The 15,536-nt window shown below is 38.3% G+C and overlaps 1 protein-coding gene across 18 annotated transcripts; it reads left to right on the top strand.

Annotated features, from left to right (window-relative positions):
* The first annotated feature begins 5,166 nt into the window (after nucleotides 1-5,166).
* Nucleotides 5,167-11,579, top strand: LOC134817764 (uncharacterized). Of its 18 annotated transcripts, XM_063827076.1 has the most exons (12): nucleotides 5,167-5,349; nucleotides 5,861-5,982; nucleotides 6,128-6,202; nucleotides 6,499-6,627; nucleotides 6,889-7,049; nucleotides 7,406-7,513; nucleotides 7,682-7,794; nucleotides 8,080-8,202; nucleotides 8,545-8,564; nucleotides 9,003-9,137; nucleotides 9,321-9,384; nucleotides 10,554-11,579. In XM_063827076.1, the coding sequence occupies exons 1-11, from the start codon at nucleotides 5,211-5,213 to the stop codon at nucleotides 9,357-9,359; spliced, it is 1,164 nt and encodes a 387-aa protein (XP_063683146.1). In that variant the 5' UTR covers nucleotides 5,167-5,210; the 3' UTR covers nucleotides 9,360-9,384; nucleotides 10,554-11,579. The 18 variants fall into 18 exon arrangements, with proteins under 18 accessions (XP_063683146.1, XP_063683142.1, XP_063683143.1 ...); XM_063827072.1 differs by lacking the exon at nucleotides 8,545-8,564; XM_063827073.1 differs by lacking the exon at nucleotides 9,321-9,384 and having other exon boundaries at nucleotides 10,554-10,701.
* The last annotated feature ends 3,957 nt before the right edge of the window (nucleotides 11,580-15,536 follow it).

The following is a 15,536-nucleotide window of genomic DNA, read 5'->3' as shown; positions in this document are numbered from 1 at the left end:
ACATTTATCGATACCCAACTTTCACTTCGCTTTTGGGGAGGTAGGAATACCCCCAACTCTAGAGATACTCCTCTCACTATCAAAGGTAGAAACATTAGAGATACCATGTCTAAGCGTTTAGATCCCAGCACCCTTCCTCCAATGAGGAACTGGAGTGCTAACCTCTCCTTAACGGATATTGATTGGATTAGTATTTTTACGGATATTTTTACTTCTTTCTCAAATAACTTCAAACTTATTCAGTACCAATATAAGCTCCTTCACCGGATTAGTACTTGTCGGTACATGAGATATAAAATGAAGATTGAAAAAGATAGTCCAAATTGCTCGTTATGTAATCACAACCTCGAAACTATCTCTCACATATTTATTGACTGTCCAGCCACAAGCTCTTTCCTACAGGGAGTAAATCTGTTTATTAGATCGAATATTGACGCAAATTATGACGACCCATATCGCCACTATTTGATTTGCTTAAATCACAGAGATAAAAGTGTTAACTTCATAAATTCGGTTTGCTGTTGGTTTATTGGAAGGAGTTTCCAGAACAAGGAACCCCTATTCTGGGAGCGATATCTTAAACATCTTAAGCTTTTCTTATTAGGTGAAAAACCGGATATTATACGGTGCCTTAAAGACGCTATACCTTGATGACCATTTTATGCCCAAAGTTCTGGATCCACTATACACTCTTGTTTATTTATTCTCTCGAAATTACAGCCGTGCCTTACCTTTACCCTTTATTTCACAAGTTGTAGCCAGTGGAGTTATCTCCACTACTAGTATTGATATAGAGTCACATTTAAAACCAGTAGTATCTCTCCTTTTTCTCTCCATCTTATGTGCATTTTATTACTCTATATCCACTGACTTTATTCGACGTATTATCTAAAAGAATAAAAAAAATTGTGTGCGTGTGTTTTTATATTTATTTTGCTACGGTGCATGTGAAACCCCAGGGCATCCAGCACCGGAGAAGCTGAAATGACACTCTCTGAACCCTTGGTGCCGCTCAGATTTTGCCTCTTGGCTGGTAAGCCGAGTCTTGATCGATTAACTCAGCTTCTTCGGTACAACACAGACCGGAGGGTACTATTAGCCGCTTTGCCGGTGGTATCCTCCTGGTGTCCTGGGGTTTGGCAGGTTCCTCATTTAAAAAAAAAAAAAAAAAAAAAAAAAAAAAAAAAAAAAAAAATAGTTGCACGACAAATTATAAAAATTAAATTAATAATCAAGGAAAGTATAGTTTACACATCACGCTTACAAAGAATTTAATTACACTGTATGAACGACTTGTAATTATAAACATAGCATTGATTTGGTTAGGTAATAAAGTAACAAGAATGTAATAGATGGAAATATCATAATGATAAAACGTTCCGTAAGTAGTTGAACAGCTTTCTGCAAACATCAAGCAACTGCAGACAACACAATACTCCACTAAAATGTTGTAATGTAGATATTTTTCTATTTCCGCTTGTAAGAGACCCAAAAACAACAATAGGTTTAAGTCGCTTGAACTTTCCATTATGCTCAATGTCGTGGCCGTGAGTTCTCTATTTTAGTTAGCCCACAGTTCCTACTAGCACATAATGCATGTATCTATTTTAGTTATCTTTGTATGGTCCTGCTGGTGCTCCGACACAATGACTTTAGTGACCTGCAACTGACCTTAACCAGTATCGCCATAATCATACTCACATATTACTCCCATATTGATATTTGCGCTAACAATATCAGCGAACAATAAGCAGCAATTATAGCAGAGCATTTTTCAAAGGTCCATCAAAAACGAACCTCAAAATTTTCAAAATTCTCAAAGTTCTCCATAACGGTCGAATAGTCTTAGCGAACCTATCTACGTTGCAGTTATAACTAATAACTCCAACATGCTTAACAGTAGCATGACCACAGCTCTGTCAATTGAACCAGTTGGAGCAGGCACCTAATTTCCTGTCTGAACAATCATTTGATAGAGCTCGTACAGATAGATAGAGCGTGCTATGGGTAGAATATGATGAACACTTATTTGATTGAATTTGAAGATGCAGAACTATTTAATGAGGAGTATAATGGTCAAACCATTCCGTTTTATATAGATTATATAGATTTAGAAGAACCACCGAATAACCTGCGAATGATATCGTTGTGGTTTTTCAACTGAAGGGAGACTGTCAGTGTCTCGTCAGGATGTTCAATTTTATATTTTTAACGGCTGGCACATTCATCTGCGTATTGTGATCACAGCTAACCGAACTAATCTCGCATATATTTGTAGGATGGCCAACTCCTGACATCACCAATAAACAATGTAATTATAAAAACTATCAATTCAATAGCATCCCTGGTTGGATCTAATAGCTACATTGAAAGCATTTGCATCGATAATGGAGCAGTTGGCCAATCCAATAAAATAGAGCAAATTATGTTTAGTGATGATGGTGTCAATTGTCCATGGTGATTTGAAGAATCTATTGTAACACAAAGTGGATCAAAAAATTCTGGACGCTTAACTAGATCCGAGTTCCTTTATTACCTACTTGTTCCATTGCCATAATATTATGAAGGTATGTGTAGTATAGCTCAACACTATATGGTAGATTGAACAGTAGATCACTACTGTATACCTACTACGCTATTAGTATTAAAGCGTAGGTTGGATGAACAGATTATCTTTGTAAAGTTCCATTACTGAACCGTCATTCAACAAGTTACTATTCATCAGTATTTTGTAATCTGACGCCAAAAACGGTCAGAAATTACATTGTCTGAATCACATCATGAAAGTTTTAATTTGATTCAGACACTGTAATTTTTGTAATAATATGAATGAATCCCAATTCTTCAGACCCAATCATATTTTACAGTTTCAACACTATGTGGCATGAATATCACACTATTTTTCTACCTCATCTTTTGAATTTGAAACAGTAGCACCGATAACCGATAACTCAATTTACTGCATCACAAAATAGCTGCCACAATTTAGAGGTGTCAGGATTCTCGCCAGGTGTCTTGTACCAAATTACTGGAGTCGTTTTTCTTCCACTTAAATTCCTCTTGAACCAGTGAAGACCATGACATTCGATTAGCTGGAACTTCGGGTGAAACAACCTCGCCATTTACGGGGCCAATAATATATATATTTGGGTTATACAAAGGGGTAATTTTCCGCTATATCAGGTTTCTTCTATACTTTCCTGTACTTTCTCACCAAACACTGTTAGCTGGTGGAATATTCTCAAACATTTACAATCTGATAAACTAATAGAGTTTTAACTTTTCCAGTGAGATCTGATTGCACGGCGCACATTTTAAATTGTTCGTAATAAAGAAATAACATGTTGTACTCACCTCACTCTTCAGCCACAATTAGTAACTCCATCTCCGGTCAGGATAGTGTGTAGTGCGAAGTTACAACTGTAATGTCGACATGCTAGCTAATCGACAGAGTAGTTTTGGTGGCCTGCTGCAAATAGAAATTCTTCAAATTTTTCTGAGTTTCTGTAACTTTGTGTCTTTAATAATTAATTGAAAGCGTAATTGGCGATACAAGACGGTGACAAATTATATATAAATTATGATGTTACTTGACGAGTAGTTATCATAATAAAATTTACGGAAGCCTTTATATATTAATACCACTGTTACCTTTAACCTTCAGTGCTGTAAATACTGAGGGAATGGAAAGTTTGAATTTGTAATAAGATAATACAAATTTCCAGATCCGACCAGATCTACTAATTAACCTACATAGCTACATATTCAAGTAGGGTTAATGCATTCCCATACCATCCAAACGTTTGAGATCATATTGTTACCTCTTTCCAACATTTTTGAACACGTAGCATTCAAGTTTCGGAATATTTAGGCTTTCAAACCAACTTGAAGTAGCTTATTGTTGTTGCGCTGCATAGTTATCACTTGTCTGACTCTGAGTTATTAAGACAGCGATCTGCGATATGTTTTTATTTTCTCAAAAAAACCTCGTCACATTATGATGTACAAGTCATATTTTCATGATTACGGTCATCGTCAGAATTATTTTAAACTTTTACCGCTGTCACTATGAGTCTCAAGTCTCAACAACATTCGCTGAATTTTTTCAGTTACAGTTACAATTGGTGTTACAGTTACAGCCAGTGTTACAGTTAAGGTTAGTCATTAGTGTACCAGTTACAGCCAGTGTAACAGTTACAGTTGGTGTTACAGTTACAGTTGGTGTTACAGTTACAGTTGGTGTTACAGTTACAGTTGGTGTTACAGTTACAGTTGGTGTTACAGTTACAGTTGGTGTTACAGTTACAGCCAGTGTTACAGTTACAGCCAGTGTTACAGTTACAGTTGGTGTTACAGTTACAGCCAGTGTTACAGTTACAGTTGGTGTACCAGTTACAGTTGGTGTTACAGTTACAGTTGGTGTTACAGTTACAGCCAGTGTTACAGTTACAGTTGGTGTTACAGTTACAGTTGGTGTTACAGTTACAGCCAGTGTTACAGTTACAGCCAGTGTTACAGTTACAGCCAGTGTTACAGTTACAGCCAGTGTTACAGTTACAGCCAGTGTTACAGTTACAGCCAGTGTTACAGTTACCGTTGGTGTTGTTGTTACCCTCACATGATGCATGATCAGACTGCAGATGACGTGTAACTGTAACTTTATTTAAAAGGTTAGAACAGACCTCTGCATTGTCATCTGTACTCCTCAGTCTCCTCTACAATAGAGAACTATTGTTTTGTATATCTCTCGGCGTTGCTTGCCATTCTAGCAAGTAAACTTAAACTCGTTCACTCGATAGCTTGCTCTCACCGCTGAGCTGTGTTTTCTTTTTCGCTTGCAATACTCGCCGATAATATGTGTTTTCTGGATTCGTACCGTTTAATTTTGTTCCAGAATCTTAATAGTGTTGTTATGTTGTTAACTTTAGAGTTTTAGTCGTAGAGATACAAATTTACTTGATCTTCGCTGCCTATGAGGTCACCTTCAAAATGAACATGCGCTACCATGCTTTGAATAGCATCATGACATTTGGATCATCGCACAGTCCTCAAAGAGTTTAAAATTTCATCGGCCGTTTGATTAATCAAACTGTCAGCGCTATATAAGTATATATCACAAAGCTGTCTTGCTTATTATCTTCGAATTACATCCCCACTGCTTTAATCTTGATAACACACAAGGAAGCCTGCAATGACATACGGTGTGTGTAATGGTGAAGCAATACCACCACGATAATGAGGTAGATCTTATCCTAGACGACATCAGAGACACTCTAGCTCCTGGTTCTAACCCTGATTGTACCTTCATCACCCGGAGACATGATAAGAGACTGCAAGAGAGACTTATAGGTTAGTTATATCGGGATCAGTAGGAGAGAGTTAGTTAAGGGTGAGTAAGTTCACTCAGAGTCACGTAAGCCTGGATTGTGGGCTGACACGTAAGACGTATTGCTAATGTCTCTGGGCTGTCCCCAATTCCTGTCGGGTGACTGGAACCACTGGAATCCAGCGGTCTAATCGAGATTAGAACGGGAATCGGTCAAGAGGGCTCTCCTCCTTTTTTGAAGGTTTTCTCTTCGCGGATGGGGTTTGAAAAGAGGAAGTACTGATAATTAGAAAGTAGAATCGAGTAGATCCTACTCAATAACTTACTCCACTTGAGCACTTAAAATGTAGTTAGGTTCAATAATACTGTACTTATTATCCTTACTATTAGCTTGTCAGTCTGTTACTGGCATGCATGTCGAAATTATTTACCCATGCATAGTGCATACTGCCTAGATTGCCCAAGTAATGATGTTTTTCAAGTTTAGACATACCATTATTTGTTCTAAGATTGATTTCCAACCAAAACTCTCAGATTTATCTGACAGAGAGGATCCGAAGGCATGGTCTACCCTTGTTTACACTAGAGACTTAGAGCAGACCGCAGTAGGATGGCAGGACATCATTCCTTACCCCAAATATGTCGACAAACGACCGGTTTGGAACATTTTCTTATCATTTTTAGGGTCCTTGATTAACATATAATGATGAAAATCTGAATAGTTCGATGTATTGCTGCGGACTAAAATAACTGATTACTGATGTAATACTTTCATAATTTGTTTTTTACCTGGGACATCAGGTGGAAAAGGGACCAACAAAACGAATGCGACATACAAATCCAGTAGACAACTCCACCATTGTAAGGCATCTTCAGGTATCAGTGTTGTTCAGTTGTTGTAGCCTTTCTGTTTTTGTATCCGATCACTTTAAATAGTTATAGTTGAGCACACAAAACGAATGTAATGAGCAATAAGTAGGAGTATTTTGCTTGATTTTGCAAGAACATTATAAGCAGGAGTATGAGCAGCATGATGTATGAAACCGGTATATTTCAGCCTTATTTGAGCCGAATATTGACGGCAGTAGTTTAATAGTTTAATGAATAAAGCAATAAGTAGGTGACTTGATTTAAAGACGTGTCCCCTCAATATTCAATCTCTCTGATCCTAGGAACGAATAAGGAAGTGGGCCGACAGAAAGCCGGGTATTTACACCAAGAAATCATCATACTCCACGGCTTCGGCCCAGAAACCTGGCTTTGTACCTGCTACCTGTCCTGCACAATTATCTAAAGTCGCGGTTAGTCTCATTTATACTTGTACGGTATAGACATTTATAGTCTTGAAATTACTGTGGTATTGTATGATGATTGATGTGGTAGATGATTGATGTGGTATAACTATAGTAGATGAATACTGAAATGAATTTTAAATATTGAAAATATGTAATTGCGTTTTTTGCAACTTTTAGTTTTGGTTTAAATAAACCACATGATCTAAATCAAAGAAAATGTTATTAAAAATCAAAAATAAAATCGGCAATCTTTTGGTTATATTTCAGAATATTATTCCTTACTCTCTCTGTCAGCTGATAAGTTCGGTGGATCTACCACTCAACCCTGAAAACGACCAGAAACAATCAGTTAAGAAGAGCAACTCTAACGAGGGGTTGAGTCCTAATGATAGTCCTGATAAATTCCCCGTCTCGTGGAATATTCTCAGGTATGTAGATTTGGAAACTGATCGGTAGGTGAACCTTATTTGTTTATAAAACTTGTTATGTAGCAGTGGGTTTTGAATGATCGATGCTTGTAGCTGGTAGGTTTATCACTGTCACGTGTCAGAAAAAAATATGGTCAACCTCCACATCTGGCCCAATCCTGCCCCCAAAAGAGCATTTTATTTTCTCCGATGAAAAGTCTGGTTCAAGCATGAAATAATAGTGATTTTACCCAAACCGTCATTGTGGAATGTAGATAGTTTTCTAAAATGACATTTCTCTCGAATTGTTTCTCTCGTATCGTATCAAATATGACTGAAGTTTGCCACCTGGGGTTGAAAAATGGTTTGTGTTTCAGTCAGAATGACGCGACCCACCTGAACCTCCAGACATACGGAATGGACCCCAACGTAACGTACGTGCCAGCAAGGCGATTAAACTCTCATATCAACAGCTATACTGAAAGGTTATTGTCAGAACCACTATGGTTACAATAAGTCTTTATTTCGAGCCTCAAAAAGCTTTCCCAACACAAAACTTTTGGTAATCTGGTTACTGAACAGTTCAGATATAACTTTTACAAGTAAGCACGTTAAATTGCTAACTGGCACCAATCAAAAACTTGTTTCCTCAGGAAGAAGACCGAGCAGCAAGAGAGAACTGTAGCTAAACAGCAGCAACTGTACGGACGACCAGGAGGAGTCCTACAACCCGCTCGTGCACCCAGATACAAGAGTAGGAAACCAGGTTTTTAGATATACCCAGACAAATAATATTGTAATACGGACAAACAGACGGACAACAGATAGAACAGGTACGAACTATAAACAAACAAATAAACCTCGGAATAGAACAGCAAAAAGAATACCAAATACAGTGAAAACTTACAGCACAGAAATTACAACAAGTGACAATAAGAAATTACAACAAGTGAAATGCAAACGAATTTCACTCCCCTGTAAACATATACTTATAATCTCTTTTAGATCTTCTTTTCCTATAACTCATTATTCTGTAACAAAATCTCTCCAGGAGTAAGACTAAGAAGGTACCCTGACTCCACCGAAGATATGACAGAAGAAGGAGCCGACGAGGAGTCTACTCAGGGCACCAAGTTTAAGTGCTCTATCTGTATTGAGGGTCTCCAAGTAGCTGGTAAGCATCAGGTTCGTCAGTTTCTGTGTGAGATGGTAGTCACGTGATCTGTTCCGACAAATCTTAGTACAGTATGTGTCACTATTTGGTTGGTTGATGCCTCGTTTGTTGTGTTTGTAGTCAGATACCAGCGAACATGTCTGTCGGATGGTTTTGTGAGGGTTAATGCCGTTTATTTTTATATCGGTATTACAAGAGTGCATGCATATTGCATGGGTGTTTTGTTTTAAAACGAGTTTATGCCCGTTTATTCATATTGAGAAGTCTAGAGGCATGAATGACGAATTCAGTTTATCAAATTCATTTTCAGCATCATTTCATGCTTATACGGACATTTTTCAGGAACATTAACTGTTCAAAATGTAAGAAGAGCTACAATTTTTTTAATAATCAATGTCGAAAGCCAAAGGGATTAATAATTGTAAGATGGCTGTCAAATGGCTGTCAAATGGTTGTCAAATGGTTGTCAAATGGTTCCTTTTTGAGCGAAAATAAGCATTGGAGTTATTGAAATACGCCCCCCCCCCCCCCCCCCCCTGTGATAACTTGCATGTCCACGGTTCATAGTGCTTGTAAAGTGCGAATAATTTCAACATCCCTAGAATATGTGATTTTGGCATGCTATTGCACTAACTTTCAGCTTTAGAACGATTTGCACAAGTCAACTTCCTCAGGATCTGAACTTTTTTATCTGAAACAAATGAGACCGTGAATATTCAGTATCTAACAAATTATAAATCATAGCAAAAATAGAAATAACACGTACAAGATGTCACATTTGCCATTGTCCAACTTTGCAGCCGAGGGGTCTGCCCGGAAACTGCAGACACAGTACTGTAGTAGGTTGGCAAAGTCTGCAGAGAAACTGCAGAACCAGCACTTCAGTATGCTGCCAGAGATTTGTCGCACCGTTTCCCCCGTACTGTTCGAGCCGGGTTAGTGTCCTAAAACAGCTTCTTTCTCTGACGATAAGTATCAGCACTCCTTACCTCCCTTTTTTAGATCATACCCTTCAAACTGAGCATTCCCTCTACCTCTACTTCCAACACCCTTCTGCAATCTAAGTATCAGCATTCCTTCATACCACCCATATAAAATACCCTTATAAATAATTTCAGCACCGCCCTCTCGATCAAAAACACTACATCTCTCTCTAGTAATCCTACACCAGTCTCTGAAAAAGTTCAGTTACTTATTTTGTTCAATCTTTACTTATTTCAACCTTTACTTTTTTTCAATCTTCACTTTGTTTCTTTTGTCCTGAAAAAGGTCCACTTTTTACCCTGAAAAAGACGCAGCCAAAAATGATTGTAGCCATTCGAAATTAGGTACTAGCACTACTGAATTTTAATCTATTCTGTCAGATTTTCATTAGATTTTATTATAATCTGATTTAAATGTTTTGAAATAAATTATCCATTTGAACGTTTATGCCTTCAAGATTGGTCCTATCTTAACTGAAGCAAATTTTGTCGGTTTTGCATCACTAATACTAACAGTAACATTTATATTATCTACTCTTATACTGACGGAAATTATAGATCATAATATCGATTATCCAAAATCGATTATTCAATATCGATTATCCAATATCTATTATCTAATATCTATTATCTAATATCGATCACACATCACGACATATCAAACAGAAGAAAACAAAGCATCGTCGAATTAGTAGAATTTAAAACATGACTTCTCAAAGCATACTTGATTATCTGAAAAGAATAGCTTGAAGCCCGTATCTCTAAATCTTGCAGCTATCGTCATTCTCTGATTAAATTCACCAGACAAGTATACTTGTAACTCTTTCAATATAACTGATACAAGTACACTGCACAGTGCACTCCACTTTTCCACGCATATCATCACTTAGAAACGGTATTTACTGCATATCATCGCACAGCAAAGGTAATAGTAATACCACCAATAGAAGCATTCATATTTTATACTGGGCAAGCTTGTGCATGATACATTCAGAATAAAGTCACAGCTATAACATGGACATTATTATTAAACATATTTCGCGGGATACGTTGCAGTAGATATACAAGTACAAGCTGCTTAGCTGCTGATCTGCGGTTAAGAAATAAAAGTTCTATTATGACGAGAAAAAAATAATGCAGTCGAAATTTTCCATTTAGATTCTGCTGAGACTGACGTTTTGAATTCAACAAAAGAGATTGAATCCAATAAGAATTCTTTAACAAAATTAATTGCATTTGTCACTCTTAATTTTGCCAAATCGACCTGTGTGACCAAGCTTTAGACCTGTTAAAATTATGGCCATTAAAGTAGTACACAAAGTTTTGTTACTGTAAATTTTCACTTCCCTGTGATTTTTACCCCTTCAGATTGGCCACCAAACATTGAGTATCATACGAGTGACGCCGAATCTGCGCTAGTGCACTCAAAGATACAAGGCAAGAACCTGGGGGGAGGTCCGCTTACCTCTGACAGTCTGGTAAACTACAAGATAGACAAAGCTCCGGTAGATCTTGGATCTACAACTTCTCTGGCCCTGGTATCGGGGGAGGGTAGGGCTAAGAGGAATTCACCGGGTCAGTTGTACACTGGGACAGCCCTTAGGACTGAATCTGTTGCAAACCAGGACCATTTCCTGAGCAAGGGGCGGTTGTTGGATCTGAAACAGTTGGTTATCAAGGAAAGGATAAACCCTAGTGCGATGAGATCGGTACGTGCGAATCGTAAGAAACAGGATCAAGGAGGTTCCCCACACAATGGACGGGGAACGGAGAAAAGACCACTGAGAAAATCAGACAAGTGTTTTCGTTCGGAGGGAGGAGCTCAGTCTTTGTACGATCGGTTTCAAGCTTCCAAATCGGGGAAAAAGAAACGAAAAATGTACGGAGTAAGCATTTGTGACGTCTACGAGAGTAAACCAGAGCCAGATATGTTTAGCTACGGGCTTTTTCTTTCAACGCCAATAGCCACTCCACCGAGCAAGCAAAAACTTGACCCTCTGATGAATATCAAACCTGTTAACTTCATTAATAACCTTAGTGTGTAGTCACTGAAGTGGTTACACTTGGAAAATCAAACTTACAATGGATGAAATCAAATATTTATCGGTAAGAAGAACTAGCAATCTTGAATAATAACTTCGGTGTTTTACAGTATGGTCTACTCACTACTGTTTATACTACGATGTTGCCTTTTGAGTACTGTACTTAGCTTTTATAAACATAATTTGGGTGCTTGTTAATAATAAATTTGCTATAGAACACAACTAGCTAAGCTAAAGGCCACAATCATATAGATTTGTATGTTCTTCACTTCATATTTTGATTAGTGACTCAGTATCCTAGGAGCAGATTTCTTTATTTTAGTATTTAAGTTTATTTATGCAAATTAGACTATTTCGTTTGTTTTATTGAGTTTCTTAAAAACATGATATAAGTATTTTGCTAAAAAAGTGGGAAAATGGAAAGCAAGCTTGAAACTGCTAATATAATCATATCCAGTGTATGTATTTTTTTTTCCCTGCTTGGGTCTGCATGGGAAACATTTGTTTTTATGTTTTGCAATTTTTGTTACCTCAGAACCTTTTGGCAGTTCGCGAACAACTGTACGTGAACAGTTCAAATCAATCATGAAATTGAATGGTATGTATGGTATCTTGGATACAATTAGTTACGATTAGCATAATTTGCCATTCATTGTAGCGTAGTAAATTGCTGGATCAAACTATTGACGATTCTCCAGGGAAGCATTTTACACTACGTCATGGGGGGTGATTCGGAATCAGCGTCTAAAAATACACCGATTTAGATCAATTTCATACCCAAAGGGCCTTTTCACAAGAATTTTCTTAAAATTTGGGAGAGCGATTAAGTAGCAGCGATATAAGTCGTTCGTTTTTGGTGGAGTATTATCAGTTGCCATCATCATCATCATCAACAACAACAACAACTATTCCATACCTGACATGGTACTCTTCTGTCTACTAGACTACAGTCAACCACACATACATGTTTAGGGATCCCTTAACACTAACAGGAATCCACACCAACACGCAGGAAGGCCTCTGATATCACGTCAAACTGTTATTATGTTGACCATTGTTAATGATCTGGCCTGGCGCGCGCTACTTCGTAGCTGCACTTGCCATCAGGCCAACATTTCGAGAAGAAAGTGGCGCGCGCTCCTTCGAAGAAATTTAGACGAGTAACATCCGTCAATTATTATGCAGTCATTTACTGGGCTTGCTCTATCCAGAGCCCTTGCGCTTGCAGTAGCGCGCGCCCGCCTCACTTATGAAACAAGCGCGCCCGAAGTGGCGCGATCGAAAGCACATGGTTAGGTGAATACTGGGCCGCGCTCAGCCTGTCATTCCGCCGAATTTAACTATTAGTAGAGGCTCTTACGGGCAAAAAGACGTGTATTCTGCTACGAGTTTAGAGACCTAATCGCTAATTAGACACAATAGTATGATGTCTAAGGATCGATAATATGTTAAGAAGTATAAATTTGGCCTTATTAGTCACGTGCTATACCAATGCGCGTTTTAAACTTTGACAGTCTATTACTCTAAGGCAAATAGAGTAATTATATTCATATTTTGTCAGCAATAAGATCACATTATTTTCTATTTGGTGTGAAAATATGAGCTAGAACGGACATAATCTCGTTGAGTTATAGCTGTTTGAAATTTATGACGAACGCGCGGGTGCCAATTGATAACAACTAAATGCATTTGCGCGTAGTGCGCGTCGAAAATTTGGCAAAAAACGCTTGCGGAGTGACAATATTCAAACTTCGATAAAGTATATGAAGTGGGTACTTCTCGGAAAGGAAAAATTTAGGCAAACACGATGTGACTATTTTTGGGTTGATTTAATACAACTGCAAAAAATTATTCAAACTTCAAGCAAAAAAGTCAAAGTTTTTACCACTTTTTTGGATTTTTAACTGCGCTAAAATAAAGGGATTTGTTTTATTTTTATACCATCTTGTGCAGCTGTCTTTTAGCTATCTTCATGCAAGTTTTGTCGACATGCCAACAAAATTAACTTGCTCAAATTATCAAAAAACATGGTTTTTTGGCCTATTTTTGGCCCAAAAATCGGTTTTTTGCGATTTTAACCGCGCTAACTCAGTCCAATCATCTTGAAACCACTTTTAATCGATTCTACGGTCAAAAATACGTCTAGTAAGGTGTATCTGGGGTCCCTAGCGTATCGTGCAGACAATGCCCGTAAGAGCCTCCCGTACGAGCGTGCTAAATCACTTTACAGTCGATTTTCGAAATTTTTCTAAAAGGCCCCCCGACAGTTCAGACCAACATCATTCGATGTATTTTCGGACGCTGATTCCGAATCACCCCCCATGACATAGGGTTAAAATGCTCCCATAGCGAGATATTGGCGAAAAACTGTCTTGATCACGTGATATGACCATATACGGAAGTTAGTCTAATTTCTCGTTAGGGTTAGGGTTTCAGCATATGCTTTTGTTAAAGATTGGGTTAGGGTTAGGGTTGGGATCAGATTAGAGGGCTATGATTTCGAATAGTCATTCAGGGCCACCAAGAGAACGTGTTTAAAAAGTCACGTGACAGTCGAGTGTAGAGTGATTAATCATCATCCCCTCCCGTAAGAGCCTCTACAGTCATTTTATCTGGTAACCACCATGCCATAAGTTGTTCACGAACACCTGTTCACGAACAAGGGTGGTCGCGCGCGGTCGGGCTATCTCGGGTCGGGCCAATCATCAGTGATGATTGGTATTGTTTTATACATACCATGAACCGGATCGTTTGCCCGCCAATTTGATTTGTTTCAATTGTTCGAGTTATGATGCTCCTGCTTAACTGCAGTCGAACACTTTCTTTGGGAAACCAAGCAACAACTAGTTATATATATATATATATACTAAACAATTGGAAATTGGAAGCAAGGAAAGTTGGCAGTGGCCGCTCCCACTTGTCCATTGTTAATGGACTAGCCCGGCGTGTGTTTATATTTTGTACTTCGTAGCAGCTTGCCTCGAAAAGAAACAAAAAGCAGCGCGCGCTACTTCGAAGAAATTTAGACGAGTAACATCTGTCAACGCTCCCACATGCATTGTGCATTGATTCACGATGTCAATCCTACACAGCTCGGCGAGGCCCAGTGGTGCATTTCGCTGATCTAGCGAAAAAGCATTATTTGATGCGCGGCGCCGCGGCATAGTAGTGTGTACTGCATTGCTCTTTACAACGCTCTTTACATCGCTCTCTACAACTCTCCCACTAAATCGCTCGTCCAAATTTTTTAAATCATTGTGAAGAGGCCCTAAAGGTATGACAGCAATTTAGTTCGGTGTTTATTTGGACGCTGCAATTACGAATCACCATTCACCTTGCATAACGTTGGGTAAAATACTTTTCTGGATAGGAGAGTTATGGGCAAAAAACATTTTGGTCACGTGACAGGCTATTAATTAAACCACGAATTCGATTGTTTAAGACTCGGGTTAGGGTTAAGCTTGGGATTAATATAAGGTTTATGTAAAACCGTATTGTTCGGCTGCTAAAACAATAAAAACCAAAGTCACATAACAATTTTTAATGCGGGGTGATACTCGTAAAATATTTGTTTCAAGACCGTACAATTTAGCGCGCGTCTTGGTAGGTTATAAACCTACAAAATAATTGTTGGGCGAGAGAATTAGTAAAATCCCCTTTTGGCACTGCACTACAAATTAAATATTGCATTACATGTCCATGTCATATGCTGCATGCACGAATACTGTAGACGGGCGCGATTAGATTCTCAATTCCGACCGTAATTCTGTGTAATACATCATACTGCATGCTTATATGTTATACGTTTCTGTTTTATCAGTAATTTCTGTACTGTGGGATTGTTGTACGTGTACACGTTTATACATTAACAATACGGCCCCAACGTTAATGCGGCTTTAGCTATGTGTTGGTTCAGCCGAATTAATTATTATGTAATCAAGTTTATTTTTCTCGTTAGTTGTCATCCGGCCAAACAATAAGCAACTTATATTGCAGTACCATATATCAATTAGTATATCAAAAATCCGGAAACACAAAAATTCTGGGCCAGATGCGGGATGTGTTGAAATTTCTAAAGTGGAAGGTTGAAGTACATGCTGACTCTGTTCTGCCAGGTGATGCAATAATAATTGGACTGAATGATGCCTCGAAATTGTTCGAGCTCTCTAGGAAAGCCTGCCATTACACCAAGGTCTCTATCAAACAATTCACTGAATTCGTATGGCAGGAATCTATTAAGAACCAGTTACAAATGGAGGGCTGGTCTCAAATCCCCGTGGTGTCTACCACCCCCCTGAAGTTCCCTTAT

The sequence above is a fragment of the Bolinopsis microptera genome, chromosome 7 (assembly GCF_026151205.1).
Source record: "Bolinopsis microptera isolate Bmic1 chromosome 7, MBARI_Bmic_1.0, whole genome shotgun sequence".
Classification (NCBI taxonomy): Eukaryota; Metazoa; Ctenophora; class Tentaculata; order Lobata; family Bolinopsidae; genus Bolinopsis; species Bolinopsis microptera.
Note: the sequence above shows the minus strand (reverse complement) of the source record. Positions and strands in the feature narration are given on the sequence as shown.

Bases quoted from the DNA above. Each gene is read 5' to 3' on its own strand.
- LOC134817764 (XM_063827062.1), top strand. From the start codon at position 5,211: ATGGTGAAGCAATACCACCACGATAATGAGGTAGATCTTATCCTAGAC. The intron at 7,050-7,405 runs GTATGTAGATTT...TTTGTGTTTCAG, and splicing joins GTCTCGTGGAATATTCTCAG to TCAGAATGACGCGACCCACC. The intron at 8,203-9,002 runs GTAAGCATCAGG...CCAACTTTGCAG, and splicing joins TGAGGGTCTCCAAGTAGCTG to CCGAGGGGTCTGCCCGGAAA.